This window comes from Schistosoma haematobium, chromosome 5 (genome assembly GCF_000699445.3).
Source record: "Schistosoma haematobium chromosome 5, whole genome shotgun sequence".
Taxonomy (NCBI): Eukaryota; Metazoa; Platyhelminthes; class Trematoda; order Strigeidida; family Schistosomatidae; genus Schistosoma; species Schistosoma haematobium.
Genome location: NC_067200.1, coordinates 7,086,358 through 7,104,818, shown reverse-complemented (window position 1 = coordinate 7,104,818; position 18,461 = coordinate 7,086,358). Strand labels below are relative to the sequence as shown.

Below are 18,461 nucleotides of genomic sequence, written 5' to 3'. Positions count from 1 at the left end.
GTGATTATTAATAACGAAGTCTAGTCAGTTGTAGACAGCTTAGGATCTACTGCAAATGTGTATTAGTTCAAGTTATCACACACATCAACCTAACGGATGAAAATCAACAACTGGAAGATTGTACGGCGTCAACAATTTGTAGGTAGTATTTATCATATTGGTCTTATTTTGGGATACAACTAAAAACCAATTGACACCGGACAGTTTTTTTTGTCCTACTATGGGACTTCTCAGGAGTGCGAAATCAAGGCATTCAGGTCCTACTACAGACGCCTAACCACTAGAACCAGTAGGCTGGTATCACATTTCTAAATTCAATCAGTTTGCAATGTAGCACAACAGTCGTCCAGTGCTACTGCTGACAATCGTCCCACTTTAGACATACCTGAATTCTATCAAAAACTGAATATGGTAATACCAATACATATTTAAACTTTAGATTTCGCAGAAGACCAATTTTGAACTGTTTCTTGTAACCTGAAGGCATAGACTAATTTTACCGAATTAATTTCAACTGGTGATTTCATACTTAAAGTAACTCAAATTGACAGTTAGTGAATTGCGTTGATTTCATGTCTGGAGGTCTAGTGGCTCCCAAATTACTCATAGCTTACTTTTATGGGTATAGGTAATACACGTTCCTATCCAGTCAATGAAAAATCAAAACTGATTTACCACCTTTATCTAGGTTCTTACAACTAACATCGTTATTCATCCCGTGATTATTACACTATACCTAAGTACTGCTTTGAAGATATGTGAATGAATACTAACAGCCTACGCATCCTCTTTACCGTCATAGCCATAAAGACATATATACCTTACTGCTGGGCAATATACTTTACATTTCGTTACCAAATAAACATGTCGCTTTCACCTTGCATGTGTTCTGAATTGACAAATGACGTAGTATCTCTTCGGATACGGTATAAGTCGTTGTATAATAGTTCCTGACTTTCAATGATCATTAGATAATTGTTAATTTTGCTACAAACACTTTGGAATTATATGTGATTATCTAGTAAGCTTATTTAGTTAATTTACAGATGGACTCAGTGTATAATAAACCACTTGTTCGTTTCCTTACTTACAACTTTATACGATATATTCATTAAAAAAAGACAAGAATAAATCATTTGCAGTGTACAGTGATCAGCTATTACTTATTTAATAAACAATTGTACAAATTGTTAGTTGTTAAACACAAACTTCAAGATGGAAAATGATAACGCAACAAGATGTCCGTCCAAAATATCTTATTTACCAACTTTAAACTCCAGGCACCAAATACGGTGTAGTGTAAGTTTCTGATATTTTACTTAGTGATAATATTTTAATTTAATGTCAAAATAACTCGACCAAGAATGAAAACACGGACTAACCAACGTTTACTTGTTAATCCACCTTAATAAGTAGTAGTGCAAGTCCTATTCATAACACAGCTGAGAAGTTCCGAACAGGACGAAACATTTGTCCTAGTTTCTACTGGTAGCCACCGTTTAACTCAAGTTAGAATGGTTGTGGACTAAAGGTAATATCGAGACAATCCGCACAAACTAATGCAAACGAATAATTAAGTACTTCGTCTTCAAATTAATAAATGTTAAAACACAAAACCAAATGATTATTTGTTGTATTTCAATTGCGTATAACCGATACACCAAACAAGAGGGCAGACACAGACGTACATACAACTTCAAATAAAAGAATAAATAGGAATAATTTGTACTAAATTTACAAAAGAAAAATGCAACAACCGCCTTTAATATATCATAATTAGATAAGTATAAGGTCTTTTGAATGTTAACATACTGAACAGTACATAAGTAAAACACAATATACAGGCAATTAGAATTTGACTAAGGCTGACGTAATTACCAGTAAGAATAGTTTAGACCGAACCTATATGAAACAGTAGCATAAAGCATGAAAGAAAATTATACATAGTATCTGTACAGAATGATTGGTATTTGTGTATGTAAATGTGTGTGCAAGAGAGAGGAAGATGGAAAGTGGAAGCATTGAGTGATAATAGCAGTATAATCACTAAGTTACATTAACATATCGGCAAAATATTCATCAAATTCATCATCTTGTGTTTTGATGGTACCAACACCACTACTCGTAGCGGTAGAAGTAATTGAGGATCTTTTACTGCTATTCTGTCCCGATTGACTTGATGTACAACACCATATTGAATTCAGATCGGCAGATTTCTCTTCAGATGATAACGCTTTGACATTATCATAATTATTATCGTTAGTGTCATCAATACGTGGACGCTTTGAGGACGGGGAAGTACTTGAAGAGTCTATATTATTATCATCACCATTATTTGTTCCTTGTTGACTGGTGATGCGTTCATCGTCACCTTGATGTGAATTTAACTGTTTACCGGTAACATCTCGCCTCCTTTAAAACCAAAAAAAAAATAATGAAAATTAAACAAACGTTTTCTGTAGGAAATAAAATGGAACAACATAAATGCTGAGCGTTCTAGCGGTTTCCATGTTCATTACTCAAAGTGTTGATTAAATCCAAGTTCGGCATATTTGTAATCAAACGCTAACAAACAAGAGGACTACTAAACACTCTGTATTTATTAATCAATTAATATTTGTCTTGATAATCTCATCATGCTGTGTAAATGTCGTGTGGCAAATTTGTCGTTATATTATTAAAATAACCCTTGAGATTTTATAAAATATTGAAATAAATGGATTAAAAAACCACTGAAGAGACTGATTACTGACTAGTAGTATCCAGACCATACTTATCTATTTTTAGCATTGATTGTATACGATTAATCAAATTACAATACGGATACTAGTTTGAGTCGAATTCCAATGTTTTGTGTTTTAATATTTTAGAGGATTGAAAGTGATTGGCAGTAAGCACTGAGACTACAATAAGTCTAATATTTAGATTTTTTATCAGTTAACATCTGTTATTACGGGGGTGTTTGAACTTTTGAATAAAAAGAACCCTTCCCGTGAGACTCGAAATCCCGTCACAACTAAATAGATATTACCTATAAACTATTTTATTCGAATACTACAAACAAAGCAAGTCAACCTATTCAACAACCACCTATTCAATAAAAACACATTCAACCAGTTAACATGCATAAATCTAGAAGAAGTAAATAATTGATAGACTAAACGTGTGACTAGTCAGTCAGTCAGTCAGTAACAACGTAGAACTTCGTACGTACGTACATCAGTTCGAGTTGCCACACCACATTAGCACAGAGATGCAGTTGTCAATTCAAATCCCGTAGTGGTAGAGGTAATAAGAGTATAAGCAGTAATCGGGAAGATTAGGGTTTGGAGATGTTATTTAAAGAGTATAATCCAGTGAAATAAATTTGGAAAGAGGAAAAAAGGGACATGAAGGATTCAGAAGATTAGAATTTGGGAGAACACAGAGAGTGGATGCACCTGCGCCATTGCAAACGATTTTGAGCCATGTCATTCAGGGTCTCTAACCATCGGTTGCTATCATCTCGCGGTCCCCAACCAGGTAGTCTACACCTACCAACATGACTCAGTTCACTTGTCAGTGACTTCATGGATTTGTGCCATGTTTTGGTCTGACCGCCTCTAGCTTTCTTCCAACCTACTCCTATACCACTGAACATAGCACGTCGAGGTAGTCGGTCGTTGGGCATACGTAACACGTGTCCAAGCCATCTCAACTGATGAAGTTTCACTACTTCATCAATGGATTTGCCATCCTTACCTAGTACCCGTTTCCTAACAACTGTGTTACTTACTCGATGGTCCCATGATATACGAGCAATGTTTCGAAGACAACTATGATCAAATACTAGTAGCCTACGGATATCCTCTACTCTTACCGGCCATGTTTCACTGTTTCCCGTGTGACTAGAGGCTAGCATGTCACCCCAAAAAGCATTAGATATATTCAGATTAATTTTAAACTTATTTATAAAATACAACTAGCAATTGAGTTAGATAAAGGGCACTAAATAAAAATCTGAAATCGGTTAGCAGGCTGAACCTTTATCGATTGAAGTGATTAAGACATATATTAAGAATCTCTAACCAGCAACTACCATGAAGTGTAACGCTGATTAAAATATGAATAAACTGAACAAGAGGTAAATGCTAGTAGAACAAGATATCTCATTAGTATATGAAGTCAATGGCTAATGACTGAAACTTTCTAGTCAGTTGGGGACTATCAAATACTAGTAATCGACAGATGGAAATGTTGGGTGGAATGGAGGCAAATTTGGTCACAATGATACAGTTGCACTAACTAACTATCTTCCTCTAAGCCTAACTGCTTTTTTCTTTGAAAACATGTTTTTCCTTTGGCATTATATGTCTGATACTTAGATTTCCTTTGCAGCAGAAACCAATTCCTCTTCCTTTGTTTTTATCAAGTTAATTTTCTCTGCCACTGGGGTTGATATGAGGTGTGGCAACCTGGACCGACCAATGTTCGTATCAGTTCTGACCCTGATGATGACTAACTGACATCAATATGCATAAAGTACACCGTCCAGAAAAACATTTAAACTTCTAGTTCACTCAGCTCGAAAAGTAAAAAACAAAATAATTAACCTCATAGTTCACACCAATGACCGATCTTAGTTAGACAGATATTGGCAAGCAAGAATTGGACAGCTATTTTCTCCTAGTATGAGAATCAAATGTGTATATCGATAACCTTGCCAGAAATAGAAACCAGGAGGTTCTAGGTCTTGTGGTGAGCGCTTAAAATCCAAAGAACTAAATTAGCATCCAAGTCCTGGCTTCACTGACGGTGGGGTTATGGATGTGCATAGTTAAATAGTCTAATACTAGGACGAAACAGTAATCCAAAGTTTCTTGGTTTTCAACAGCTATCTAAGGTTACCCATTTCATGATGTAAACTATCCAATTCAAAACTCCCAGAAAATTATATGGAGAGAAAAAGTAATCGCTAGAGGCGTAATAATGAAGTCAGTGTGAAAAGTAAATTTGAATTTTAAAATAATTTGTAAGTCTGACTGACCGATATCGATAATTCAACTTCTCGGAACAAGAAGGACATAAACGTATTTTAACCAAAGCATTACGTCGTTCACCACGTTCCTGATAAACAAAATTCACTTCCCAACTACGAAGACGTTCAGATCCAGCTGGGCAAGCTACATTCCCACAAGTGAACTGACCTGAAATTTTTGTACAACATAATATATGATGAAAGTCCAGTTAAAAGAGTAGTAAGTCGAGTTTTTAAACCATATTTTGATATACATAAAGTCTAGTTATACTATTTAGTTTCTAAAACGAAAGTTGGCAGAAAATGATACTAATTGTTAATTTAGCGGCTGAAAGCGATGTATTTAAATTACTGGCAATTTTATACTTAAATCACCTATACTTTTACAAAGTTAAAGGGTCAATCGAACAACTTAACTTGTATCACTTTAGCTAACCTAATCTTATAGAGCTAGTTTTTTTCTGGAAATGAATAAAATAACCAGTTCTTTTCTATTCAAAAATACAATGAAACACTGATAACTATTTGGTAGCATTGAAAAGACAAGTTTTTATTGAGCAAATAAGAATAAAGACAATTATTCAGTGAAGAAATCTTTCTTCCAAGTGATATTATTTACTGAAGCTATATAGTCATCTTTATAACTGTGTAATATACATATTTGTCTAGTGAAAAACAAAGTAGAAATGTCTGAGTATATTGTTTTGATGAGATTTTTCAAAATTGAGTTGCTACGCAGAGATATGTTTTTTTCTAAAAAAAACAGGTTGTATTGTGCAGTCGATATTAATTTCGAAACTTGTTCTAATTTACATTGATTATACAGAAATTCCGAACTTTGTGATTATACTATTCATGTCTTAATTATTGTCATAGACTGATATCAGCTGAAGTAATTACTAATGAAAATCACGAAGGACTGACTAGAGAGATAATTTTTCTTTTTAGTATAAAAAAATGTTATGCAGTGTGTCACGATGACTGTTCTGTGTGAGTATAACCACTGACATTCCATTTTAGTACGTAATGAGATTTATTTGTCAGATGACGTTAATTCATGGCTAAGGCCATCTTTAAAGTTAGTCGATCTCTAAAAACTACTTTCATCTATTACTTTCTTAATCGTTATTGCCATAGATAATTCTAAATGTCAGTGAAATACAATTAAATAACCAAATTCCGACTGGTAATAACTTGATTATTAACTATTTAATATACTTAAACCTTTATCTAAATAAACGTTATTTTAATTTACCTGATCAGACAAAAACAAAGTATGACCTAGAAAACACATGGGTGTGTCCAAGTTTACAAATTATTATATATCAACAAAGGAAAATGAAATTAAAACAAGCATTAGAATAGTAGAAAGAGAGTAGTAACAATTAATATAACTGATAAGGAGTTAATTAATATTTTACCATTTAGATAAACAGATCTCTTTGTAAACTAGTAAATTTAGTCCCGACCGGGATTTGAATCGATAACTGCATCTCTGTTCTAATGTGGTATGGCAACTCGAACTGATGTACATACGTACGAAGTTCTACGTTGTTACTGACTGAGTAAATTTAGTCGATAATGAATATAAAAATGTTATAAAGCATATATTATTCCAGATATATTGAACTCTCATGAAAAAAAAATACACTAACCTTGCACGGATGCATCAGAATGAAAACAGAACTTCCAATTGTATATATTCCTAAAACCTACAGTTGTTTTACTATAGAATATATAGTTTCGTAGTATGTTGTTATCTTACAAGTACATAAGTGAAGTATGATATAATGCATAAAATGAAATTCATACGCAAACATTATGAACTCGGAGTAAATAATTTTTCATAAACAAACTATGCAATGCATACCTTTACCGGAGATCACTTCTTTTTCTAATCTCCATCTCATACCAAACTGTAAAAAAACAAAAAAAATGGAAATGGAAATTTAAGTAGAAAGTAGACATGATTAGGTGTAGGATTTTTAAGAGAAACTGGAAAATTAATTGAAAAGTTACAAAATGAAATCCAGAATAGTATGCAACTATAACTTTAAAAACTATAATAAAAAAAGATATATAATTTAATAGGGTTCTCAGATAACATCACTAGTGCTTTAAGACAGGGACTGGAACGCCCACCGAAAGTGCCCATCCGCTTAAAATACGAATTAGTCCTATCATTTCAAAATGATATATGGACTTCCGAAAATAATTGTTAGACATTTTGGGTGACATGATTCAAAATTGTTTGCAAATGATCTATGTGCATTCAATGTTTATCTCCCCTTGAGTTCCAAATTTATAAATTGCTTATAATTTATTTACCATTTTTCGAATTTATACTTCCTTCTCGAGTTGTATCTTAAATGCCTAATCTTTTCTATTAACATTTTTACTATTAAAACCTCTACTATTCTAAGATCTACCATAGAAATCTCATCATGCCATGCTAATGGAGTACGGTAAATTGGACCTATGTCCAAGTGTGCCGCGTTTTACTTTGTGTACGAATAAGTGAATGATTGATATACATTGTTTTCAGTCAGTCAGCCAGTCAGTAACAACGTAGAACTTCGTACGTACGTACGTACATCAGTTGGAGTAGCCATATCACATTGTTTTGAAGGTGATCCGTTCTCTTTGAACTGGATAATGTGATTGGATTCAGCCATTCAACTTAAAGAATACAGTACTTCAAAAATTATCGCTATTAACTCGATATTTACCTTAAATTTAATATTCATATAAGAGACAAATATTAACAAAGATAATTAGTACAAGCAATAATAAACTTTAAAAATTCACAGTACATATCAGTTCAATAATGTAAAAGAATTTTATCAGACAGAAAACGCTACTACCTCGCAGAAAATACAAATATAATACTGTTCAAAAATACAACTCAAAACCAACGTTTAACACCAAATGTTATCATTTAGAATGAATTGCTTTTCCTTATCGAAGATAATGCTATATTCATCAGCATTCAAATTGAGGATGACTTATTTGATCGCGTAATATTTACAAGGACTTATTTTGAAAATCTCCTTCTTGATAATTACGTCACCATGACGTTACAATTAAGTTGATTAATTGACCAAGCAACCATGTAAAGATAAAAGTCACAAAGAATATATCACCATTGAGTGATGTAATTAGTAAACTATTAGAGTACTTGGGGCTCTTTTATTTTTAAATCTATGGTAGGATGATTCATGAATACGACCGAATGACACCAAGCAATATAACACATAAATATATCTCAAGATCCCTCTATTATTTGGTTATACCTATATATAAGTGTAGCAATACTTATTAAAACTCTAATTTATAAAAATGACAGGATTTATATGACCCAATGGCAAGACTATAATTTATGGACGAACCAATCAGATTTAGGATAATAGGTCTTGGATTTTGGCACGAAATTCACTCACCCATTCGTCTAGTTCGTGATGAAAAGCATAAATCTAAATCTTAACCCTTACCATTAACTGTAAATCATTGTCTTTATTCTTCAAACTGCTTTATAACCTTCATTTAGCCCTAATAATTAGGTAGATACTCTCAGGATGACCTTGGCGTCGCTCAAAGGTCGTCCATAAATTGTAGTCTCACCAGACCCAGTCACTTAATGTAGTAAGTAACATCAATTAATTTGTGTATTCTATTCACTTAAACTTACCTTATTTTCTTTGTAGCGTGATAAATCAATAAGGCAATATTCTTTAAATAGTTTTTCCCAGTATTTTTTAGCAAGACGGTCGGACCTTTGAAGAGACAATAATGTTGTATCAATTAAGATATAGAAATATCATATACGAACAACAATTTGGTTAATAAACTGGGAAAAACAAATGTTTACATAGATAAGATAGTAAAATTGACTAAAAAGTGTAGTACGTAGTTAAGTAGACTGTACAAAACAATGTGTTTACTAGCTAGGTTAAAACTTTGTTAACATGAAAAGCTGATTATCTCAACGACAAAAATATGGTTTTTAAAGGAAATAGATGAAACCTAATTGATACAAACAACGGTGCATACCAATGCAAAATGTATTCGATAAGTTTAGTCAAGGCCCAAACAATTAAAGCTAATTAACTGTAACTCACCAAGTACAACCATTTACACGGACTAGATAAAGTGTTTGTAGGAGTTAGTGATAATACTAGGCTGTGCATATCGAAAAGGGCGGAAGCACAAGTTAAACTTGTGGCCAGATAACTGAAAGTCGAGTGTTTTGATTAGTGCGTCAGAATGTTTAGGAAAAAGTAACATTTCAGTTAACTTTATATTCCTTTTTGAACAGTCAATCAGTCGTGTGCGAAGTAGGATATGACATGCACCAACTCAAATCGGCAAACTTCACTAGCACAGAGAGAAAATTATCCAGAAAAACCCCACAGTAGAAATAGTAACAGTATCAGCAGTAGTAGAAAAGATCAGGTGTGAAAAGAGGTACGAGATTTCGGGACTCAAGTTCTAAAGGAAGACAAAGAATGAAGCACCTGAGCCGTTGCGAACGATTTTGAGACAGTTCACCTTAAGTCTGGGGTGATAACTACACAAAACCTAACCAGATAGTCTGCACTTATTTACATAGCTTAGTTCAGTTTTCAATGACTACATGTATTGGTGCCGGATTTCGATTTGGAAATCTCTAACCTTCAACCAGTGAATCCTTTGGTAGGTGATTAACCCATGGAATGTGTGGCAATGGATGTATTACTTAAAAGAAAGTCTACAAATGGGCTAAATGAAAACGTATGACGTAGACTGCCCGACGAACACCACTTGGGGTTAGCGAATCTGATGACAGTTCTACATAAGCTCTAGCTCGACCAGTAGTGTTCGAGTATATATTCATGTATTATATTACATGTACATTTCGAACATATAATACACATTACACTAATTTTTACAAATAAATGTTAGATATATATATATGCGTGGGGCAGTAACTTATTGGTTAGGACGTCCAACTCCCAGTCACTAAATCTCAGGCTCGAAACCAATTCCACCAAATTTGATTCCGCCGATTATGTAGTATTATTAGTCCACAACAAAGTACCTGGTGAATAAGCTAAAACAAGAATATAGCTGTTGGGATTTCTAGATATGTGTTTACCAAAGTGTAACGATGATAATTGGTAAATTATAAAGCAACACAACGAACATACCATGATGTCGCTTCATCTTCTTCTGACCACAAGAACCTCCCATGCTCTTTTATAACGTCAATATCTGTTTTATCCTTTGAACTGTAATGTAAATTGTACGTAATCAAGGAGACAAAATTACGTGTCACGTCGGAAGTCCTTCCATGATCCACCGTAATATTGCAAATAGTCATTCACCAACTTTTTATGACGTTCGAACTTTAGAATAAGTTAAGGGTAAGGTAATGCTTCTTCTAAAAAGACTTCTCAAACAGATAAATAAGGGCTGGATTGTGAGACAAATAGAATAATTAAAACAATTTTCACAGATCACGATACAATAAAGATACTCTGAGCAGTGATCTGTGTGCGTATATAGAAGCAAGCAGTTCAGTTCAGAGACAGTTGACCACCAAATACAAACGTAACACACACATTTCCACTTACGTAAAGAGAAGTTTTACTCACTCCCTTCACATTTTAGTAGTTTAATGAAAACTGACCTTCAGTGGTCAAACCAGTCAAAGGATACAAAACGACTAACTCTTATATAATGTGAATTACAAGTTACTAGTAATGTAATGGACTGACGGGAAAACACTACTCTGCTACTTTAACTATTTTAATATTTATAGAAGTTTTATTTTGTTAGTAGGTAGCATTTAGTCATGGAAAATGAATTCAGAAATATTTTAGAAAGCTTGCTCATCAGTAGCGACTGTATACAATGACCAAAATAACAAATACTAAACTTGTACACAAAGAGTAGAAGAAAAGCTAATCTTAAAAACAAAAAAAAACGTTTAAAAACTACAGGTTAGAGTGCATGGATTAACAAAATTGCAGTGACAGGACTACAGTTTACAAGTTAAAAAAACAACTGCTTTCTAAATCAGAAGTGTTCAACTTGACGTGAATGTAGGGAATACTAAAAATGTCCAAGTTACACGTATATATGAAACACATGAAATGACGAGAAAACCAATCAATAAATATGCAATCTAACTATAGTATAGTAAGAACATACAAATTAAAAACCAGAGTAAACATCGAGGATGCAAAATAGAGCTAACAATGAGCAAAATCTATGGTCACTGATTCACGGTATGTGGAGAGGTTTAGTTTGGTCGACATTTTCCACATCAGAAGTAACGGAGTGCAACATATTTCGAAACATACTCCTAGTTTGTGGGGGAAACTACACTCACCATTTTACTATTTTCAGACAATAAATAAGGTGCATTCACCTTTGTTTGATTTCTATATATCGTAATCTGAATCAGTTAACATCGTTGTTCAGCGAAGGTTTCAGAGGAAAAGCAAAATCAGTGGTTACATTCACAGGTTTCCCTGTCTTGCATTACACTACTAAGGAAAACTCAATGACGTTTTTGTCGGCTAGCAGGCCATACATACAAAAATGGAGAGTTTAAACAGATAATTTACTACCACAATTTTGAAGGTCAAAGGATACAGCATTAAGGTTTAGCAGGTGATGTCGTATGGTTGAATTGTAGGCTCTACAGAAAAATGACATATAGCATTTAAAAAATACCTTTTATTTTCTGCATCCAAAATCGCTTTCGAGTTTCCATACGCTGGAAAACGAGGCCTGACAGGTTTTTCCCATAGCTCCTTATCCTTAGAAGGAGGTATGTCAGATTGGCTACCACAATTTAGTAGACAAGTATTTTACAAAATCATAGAAAAATAACAACCTTATCTCACTGCCACGGTCGATATTACTGGAAGTTTCGGATTCATAATCCGAAACGTACTCCCTCGACTCAAACATTCTCGCAGTAAAGATTCAGTCATAAAACGAGCTGTACAGAAACCCAACGTCCAATAACTTTTGGAAGGTTGAAGTAATTTTGTGACGAGCTAGTGCAAAATGTTCAGGTTTTCCGCTCTCACTTCTTTGCAACACGGTATGGTTTCAGTCTTCAGACCTTGTAATAAAGATAAGAAGTACATCAATAAAGACGCGAGCGCTAATTAAAATGACAGCTGTATTTTTACTCACTGAGTAAATTCTATTGTTTATCAGGTATAAAGACTACTGTTTTCACTTTAATTGAATTTATTTCAGTTAAAGTATTTGATTAGAGTGTCGTTTCTGTTTCTAAATTAGTTTGTCGTCGGTACTTTCGAGTATTTTGTGTCCTTTTGTATCTGTTAGTACTTTTGGTTCTAAGAATCTACAGTTTTCCACTTTTTCGATCATAGATCATTTTCGTCCCTGAGTATTATTGCATCTAGTTCTTTTTTGAGAAAACGACCCCTGTTTAATGGCTGGACAGTGCGAAAGAAGCGATTGACAACGTCCAAGCTGTCGTTATGCCGTTGAAAGCGGCATGCAGTGCGATGAGTGCAAAGGCTAGTACCACGAAGTTTGCACGAATTTAACGCCTGCGGCTTTCAAACGGTTCAGTAAAAACGGTTGCGTATGGCTTTGTCAACAGTGCTGTTCGGATGCAAACAGTTTGCTAACCGAGGCCATCTCATTGGTAAATGCTGCAAAAAAGTGTTTTGGCAAGCGTGGTCGGGACACATCGAACAGTCCTCGCTCTGTCGACATGCAACTTGGTGTAAAGCAAACTCTGATGAGTCCGGAAACGGGTGACTCACACCGACCAAAGGAGGAAAAACAGTCTTCAAAGAGGTCTGTCTTAGCCAAAAACTCAAGAAAGGAGTTTCTCCTGTCCCCGTCTTCTAAATGGTATTCAGCAGGAAACGCCTAGAAGCCGCAATCGCAAGGATCGATCGTTTTCTAGCGGGAAACATAACCTGACTGCCAAAATCGTTGACAACCCTCCGAATTTCCATAATATGTTTGACACAACAGTGATTGCTTCTCCTAGCAACGTTGACGAGTGGGCACAGGTTGTAAGGAAGAAACAACACAACGATATAAAAGGGAATCCTGCCTCCGTAAAAGTAGTCGAGAAATCGAAGGCTGATCACAGTTATTTTCCATAGAGTCAAGTAGAATGAAAGCTCTGAGACAAAAACTCGTTTGAGCATGACGTTGTGCTGTTAAAACATCTACTTAATCAACTCATGCCTAAAATATCTACGGAGTCACCTTGCTAAAGGTGTAAAGACTAGGTAGTCTAGCGAACTTAAAGCCTAATCAATCACAACTACTTAAAGTAGTGTTCAAATCTTCGAATGAACGCGACCTAATTTTACAGAATGGACATAAATTAAAGGGTTCAGGAGTTTTTATCCGTAAGGACTTGCCGTTGGCAGACCGCATAAAAAGACGGGAAGCCGAAAAGGGACTTCAACTTAGGTAAGACGCTGGCTAAAAAACATAAGAAGTGTAAATTTTCGGGTTGCAAGGCTTCGACAGAGTGATGCCGACTCTACAAGCCAGACTCAATCGCAGTTACAGAAACCTGGCTGACACAGTCTATACATAATATGGAACTTGATTTCGAGGGTTTTACGTTAGTAAGCGCCGACAGAATACAAAAGGGTAAAGGAAGAGGGGTAGCTCTATTCATTTGGAATGCTATCCCATTTGCCATTATTGACAATGTATTCCATGAGAGTGAAACGTGTGAATTAGTTAGTTGTTGCTTGAAATCCAAGGGATAAGAGCTACTGATCGGTTTGGTCTATCGCAGTTCAAGCTGTGAGGTAAATGGGTCCTGCTAAGCAGTCTCAATACTTGATCACAAAGTGGTCGATATCTAAACCTAGGGGACTTTATTGCACCAGTGGTAGACTAGAAAAATATGCGAACTAAGTCGTCAGAAAATTCCTTCGAGCAGGAACTAGTTGACGCGGTTACCATATCTGCCCTAGTGCAACATGTGAAAGAAGCGACTAGGTACGATCCGGACGCTGAACCATCCTTACTAGATCTTATATTGACTCACTATGAGGATGACGTTGCGAACCTCCATTACATGCCACCCCTAGGTAAAAGTGATCACGCAGTTTTAACTTTCGACTTCCACATAACTGTCAATCGCGAGCACGCGTTCAATTTATCCATCCGCATCATTAGTGGAGGACGACTCTGGTAAGGCTCAAGTATTCTCAAACTACTTTAGCAAAGTATAGAAGCACCATAGAAGCATCCTTCCCGTCAGCGCATACAAATCCCCCTACACATACACTGGATAGTATGACTATTAAAGAGCTCGATGTCTTTGGTCTGATAAATAAGCTTGACATAGGTAAATCCATGGGGCCCGATGAATTACATCCTAGGCTACTGAAGGAATTATCTAACTTCGTTGCGAATCCTTTGAGTATATGATTTAACCTATCCGTTACGCGGGCTCGTTTACCAAAAGACTGGAAGAACGCCAGAGTAAGTCCTGTCTTCAAAACAGGTACGAAACGCAAACCTGAGAACTACCGCCCCGTTAGCCTAACTAGTGTGGTTGTTAAAATCTTAGAAAAGATTATTCGGAACGAGCTGTTTAAGTATCTCGATAAAAACCGGATCCTTTCGGAGAAGCAGTACGGCTTCAGAACAGGTTATTCTTGTCTCACTAACTTACTAGTGGCTCGTGAAAGCTGGTGCGCTCTTAAAGACCAAAAGCTACCTGTAGACGTCGCCTTCATTGATTTCAGTAAAGCTTTTGACAAGGTTTCGCACAACCCGCTGTTATATAAGTTAAGAAAAGTCGGGATTGGAGGCAATTTATTGATGTGGATAGAAGACTTCTTAGTTGGGCGTCAACAAAGAGTACGGGTGAACTCAAAGTTATCTAGCTGGGAAACTGTGCCTAGTGGGGTGCCCCAGGGTACAGTTTTGGGGCCAGTGCTATTCCTCATGTATGTAAATGACCTTCCTTGTCTCCTATCATCATCGGTCTTGCTATATGCTGACGATGTCAAGATATGGAAAACGATACGATGTAAGAGTGATAGCTTAGAACTTCAAAATGACCTGAAGAAGTTATCTGAATGGTCTCAAACATGGCAGTTGCCAATAAGTACTTCCAAGTGTGTTGTGATCCATATCGGTCATCAAGGCACAGATACATACACGATGAATAACACTGAGCTACCTGTCGTCAAGACATATAATGACTTAGGGGTTATCGTTAGCCGAGACTTAAAGACTACTGCACACTGCCGTGCAATAGCCGCCAAAGGTTTTAGAACGTTATGGTCAATACGTAGGGCTTTTAGTCATGTCGACGCCAAAACGTTTTTGACTTTGCATACAGTGTTCGTTCGTCCTAAACTTGAGTACTGCATACAAGCGGCTAGCCCCTGTTTAAAAAAAGACAGTGAGCTTCTGGATAAGATTCAGAGAACGGCGACCAAGCTTATTCCCGGAATAGTGCAGCTTCCGTCTGATGCTCGACTGGCCAAACTAAACCTTTTCCTGTTGTCATATCGCAGAACTAGAGGCGACTTGATTACAGTTTTCAAATTGCTTAGTGCCAAATTTGCACCTGATATGCACTCATTTTTCTTGTCTTTTAAAACGGAATTTACGAGGACACTCCAAAAAAGTTCACAATCCCAGAACAAATTCCTTTTCAGCTGACTATTGACTTTCCCATTGAATCATCAACTAGTGGAATTCATCACCTCATCACGTAGTTGAGGCTCCATCCGTCGACTCTTTCAGACGAAAATTGGATCAGTTGAGAGACCACTATTGCCAGGACTAACACAGACCATCAAGCATCCTGTCCTTTCCAAAGTGAAACTGAAACCTACGTTAGCCCTTGCAGTTCATCTTCTGTTGTCTAATGTAGATATCACAGCAACTTAGTTGCACCGATCCTAGTGAATTGTACAGTTTGTTAAAGTTTGATATCTACTGTGTTTGAATAAGTCCATTTAGTCCAGAGATATGAGATTTCTAGAACTAATGGCTTTCACAATACTGGAAAGAAGGTTAGTTGTGTGGTGGTAAATAAATCCCCAAAATAAAGTTCTGCAAGTCTTCGACGTTGATTCTGACCTAATTAACCTTACTGCATATAACCAGCGGAAGGCGCCCGATCACGCATCCGCACTATATAACGAGTTAAGAAGTACCGATGTTCACAAATACATGAAACTTCTCGTGAAATCCAGGCAATCTAATTTGTGAGCTTCATTTTTTATGATGTGATATTCTGATTTACTCAGAAGTACGAGGCCTTGATAACTCATTTTCTATGGGCCTGTGATCACATAAGAGATCACTGGATTGCTCGGAAGCAAATTTGAGTTCGCTGTTACCAGCGCCATGTACTATTCCTGGGCCACTACACAAACACTCTTGTTCAAAGTGCACATAAGAGAATGTCTCAGAATGGGTGATTCTCTTTTATTGACGTTCTGGGAAATCTGTAGTAAGACAGACACTGACCTATCTTTGCGTCCTTAGGACGCTATTAAGTATCTTCAACATTTTCCAAAGCTTGAAGTAAGAAATATAGTTAAATGTTTTATAAATTTCGAATAACTTTAAAAGATCCGCATAACTTTTTCTGCTTAGCGTTTTCTTAGCGAGTTAGTTTCCTACGGTATGGGGTCTCTAACCCCATGCCCAGCTTTCCTCGTTTATCTGGGCTTGGGACCGGCAGTAGCCCCGTAGGGACTCCAGGCAGAGTGAGGATAGGACAAACATCGAGGAGAGCACCCAACTGCGTCACGAGACAAGCCCTCACATGGAATCCACGAGAACAAGGAACACACTACTCCGGGAAATGGAAATAGACATGAGAAAAATGAACAAGAATTGGATGGAACTAGAAAAGAAGGCCCAGGACAGAGTGGGTTGGAGAATGCTGGTTATCGGCCTATGCTACATTAGGAGTAACAGGCGTAAGCAAGTAAGTAATTATAAATTTCAGGGTCCAAAATCACTCGAAACTCTTTTGAAAGGACTAACAGCTTTCGCAGCCAAAATTGTAGCCGATAATTAAAAACCTTTTGGGAGAATGACACGAACTAATAGCAGGAAAATACATCCTCTGCTGAGACGATGGCATGATGTATGTTGTTGACATTTTGCCTGCACAATGTGCTTGTCAGCGTTTCAGTGGCCACATGCTACCGTGTTGTCATGTTTTTGAGCACATTCCAAAGATCTTATTCGCAAAGGTAAGTGTGAGTTTCTTTGTCTCAGTAAGCACCACAGGTTTATTTCGACGTAGTAATCGGTGGACAAGGAACTACACAATGGACTTGATTCACCGTGTGTTTGAAAACATGTTAAACTGTACAGAGTGCAGGTCTTCATGAGAGGTTCAGAAATGACTACCACCCAATCCGTGCTCTTAGTGAACCGCTGACCAGTGGACGTATTTGTTCATGCCTCAAAGCATCGGAAGACATATGTACACAAGTTATGTGTTCACTCCGTGGTAATGATGAAGCTACATCCTCCATTGTTCTCGCTGACTATAGCTATGCTTCTTGATAACGTTAATTTATTTATATAGCCATCAACTTTTTCTTACAGCGTCACGGCAGAGTGTGTACTGTGCAGTCTTGCGTGGCTGTGGAATATAGGGATGTTGGTTCGCGTTGATTTGTAACGATTAGCCGGTTGGAGCATAGGCGATTAGTCGTAAAGACATTTTACCGAATACTGCAACCCTGAACATGATGTATAAAACTATTTGGTTAAATCCTATGCTATTGTAATGCATAGAAATCACACAGCAGTTGATTTCCATCATCACTAAGCTGATTTTGCTAAGTTTTTTGTGTCAGAATACACGAGTAAAACTGGGTGATTGACACCAGTTACCTTTATTATTGTAAAAAGCATTGATTCAGTATGACTAGAGACCCTATCTGTTCTTTACTTTTAGCGGTTCGCTACTCTCAATCTAACAGCCCTTTCTTCACGTGATTAGTTTTTAATAATTTTTATTCCCTTCAAAAACTAGTAGGACTCAAAGGTTTGTTACCTACACCTATGATTTACAAAATAGATAAATATATACTAGCCGTTTGTTCACTATTAGCAACAACCAACTGTGGGAAAGAACAATCAAGATGCTAGCGGAGGAAGAAATCAAGAATAAGCGCTAAAAGTGGATAGGACACACATTGAGTGAAGTATCTAACTGCGTCACAAGACAAGCCTTCACATGGAATCCTCAAGGTCAAGGGAAAAGAGGAAGACCAAAGAACACATTACGCCGGGAAATGGAGATAGACATGAGAAAAATGAACAAGAATTGGATGGAACTAGAAAAGAATGCCCAGGACAGAGTGGGTTGGAGAATGCTGGTTGGCGGCTCATGCTCCATTAGGAGTAACAGGCGTAAGTAAGCTGTCTGTTCATCGAACGA

The 18,461-nt window shown here is 36.4% G+C and overlaps 1 protein-coding gene across 2 annotated transcripts in view; it reads right to left on the bottom strand.

Annotated features, from left to right (window-relative positions):
• Positions 1 to 1,616: 1,616 nt before the first annotated feature.
• PDE5A_7 (cGMP-specific 3',5'-cyclic phosphodiesterase) overlaps positions 1,617 to 18,461 on the bottom strand; it is a gene marked incomplete at its 5' end in the record, with an annotated part of 53,534 nt that continues 36,689 nt past the window's right edge. Inside the window, 8 exons of one of the 2 annotated variants that reach the window (XM_035733003.2) lie at positions 1,617 to 2,412; positions 5,027 to 5,186; positions 6,888 to 6,933; positions 8,706 to 8,790; positions 10,204 to 10,284; positions 10,325 to 10,401; positions 11,657 to 11,702; positions 11,738 to 11,823. In XM_035733003.2, coding sequence (XP_035589883.1) covers positions 2,052 to 2,412; positions 5,027 to 5,186; positions 6,888 to 6,933; positions 8,706 to 8,790; positions 10,204 to 10,284; positions 10,325 to 10,401; positions 11,657 to 11,702; positions 11,738 to 11,823 — 942 coding nt within the window. In that variant the 3' untranslated portion in view covers positions 1,617 to 2,051. Of the gene's footprint in view, positions 6,934 to 8,705; positions 8,791 to 10,203; positions 10,285 to 10,324; positions 10,402 to 11,656; positions 11,703 to 11,737; positions 12,172 to 18,461 lie in introns of those variants that run through there. The other variant, XM_051217400.1, reaches the window with a different exon arrangement.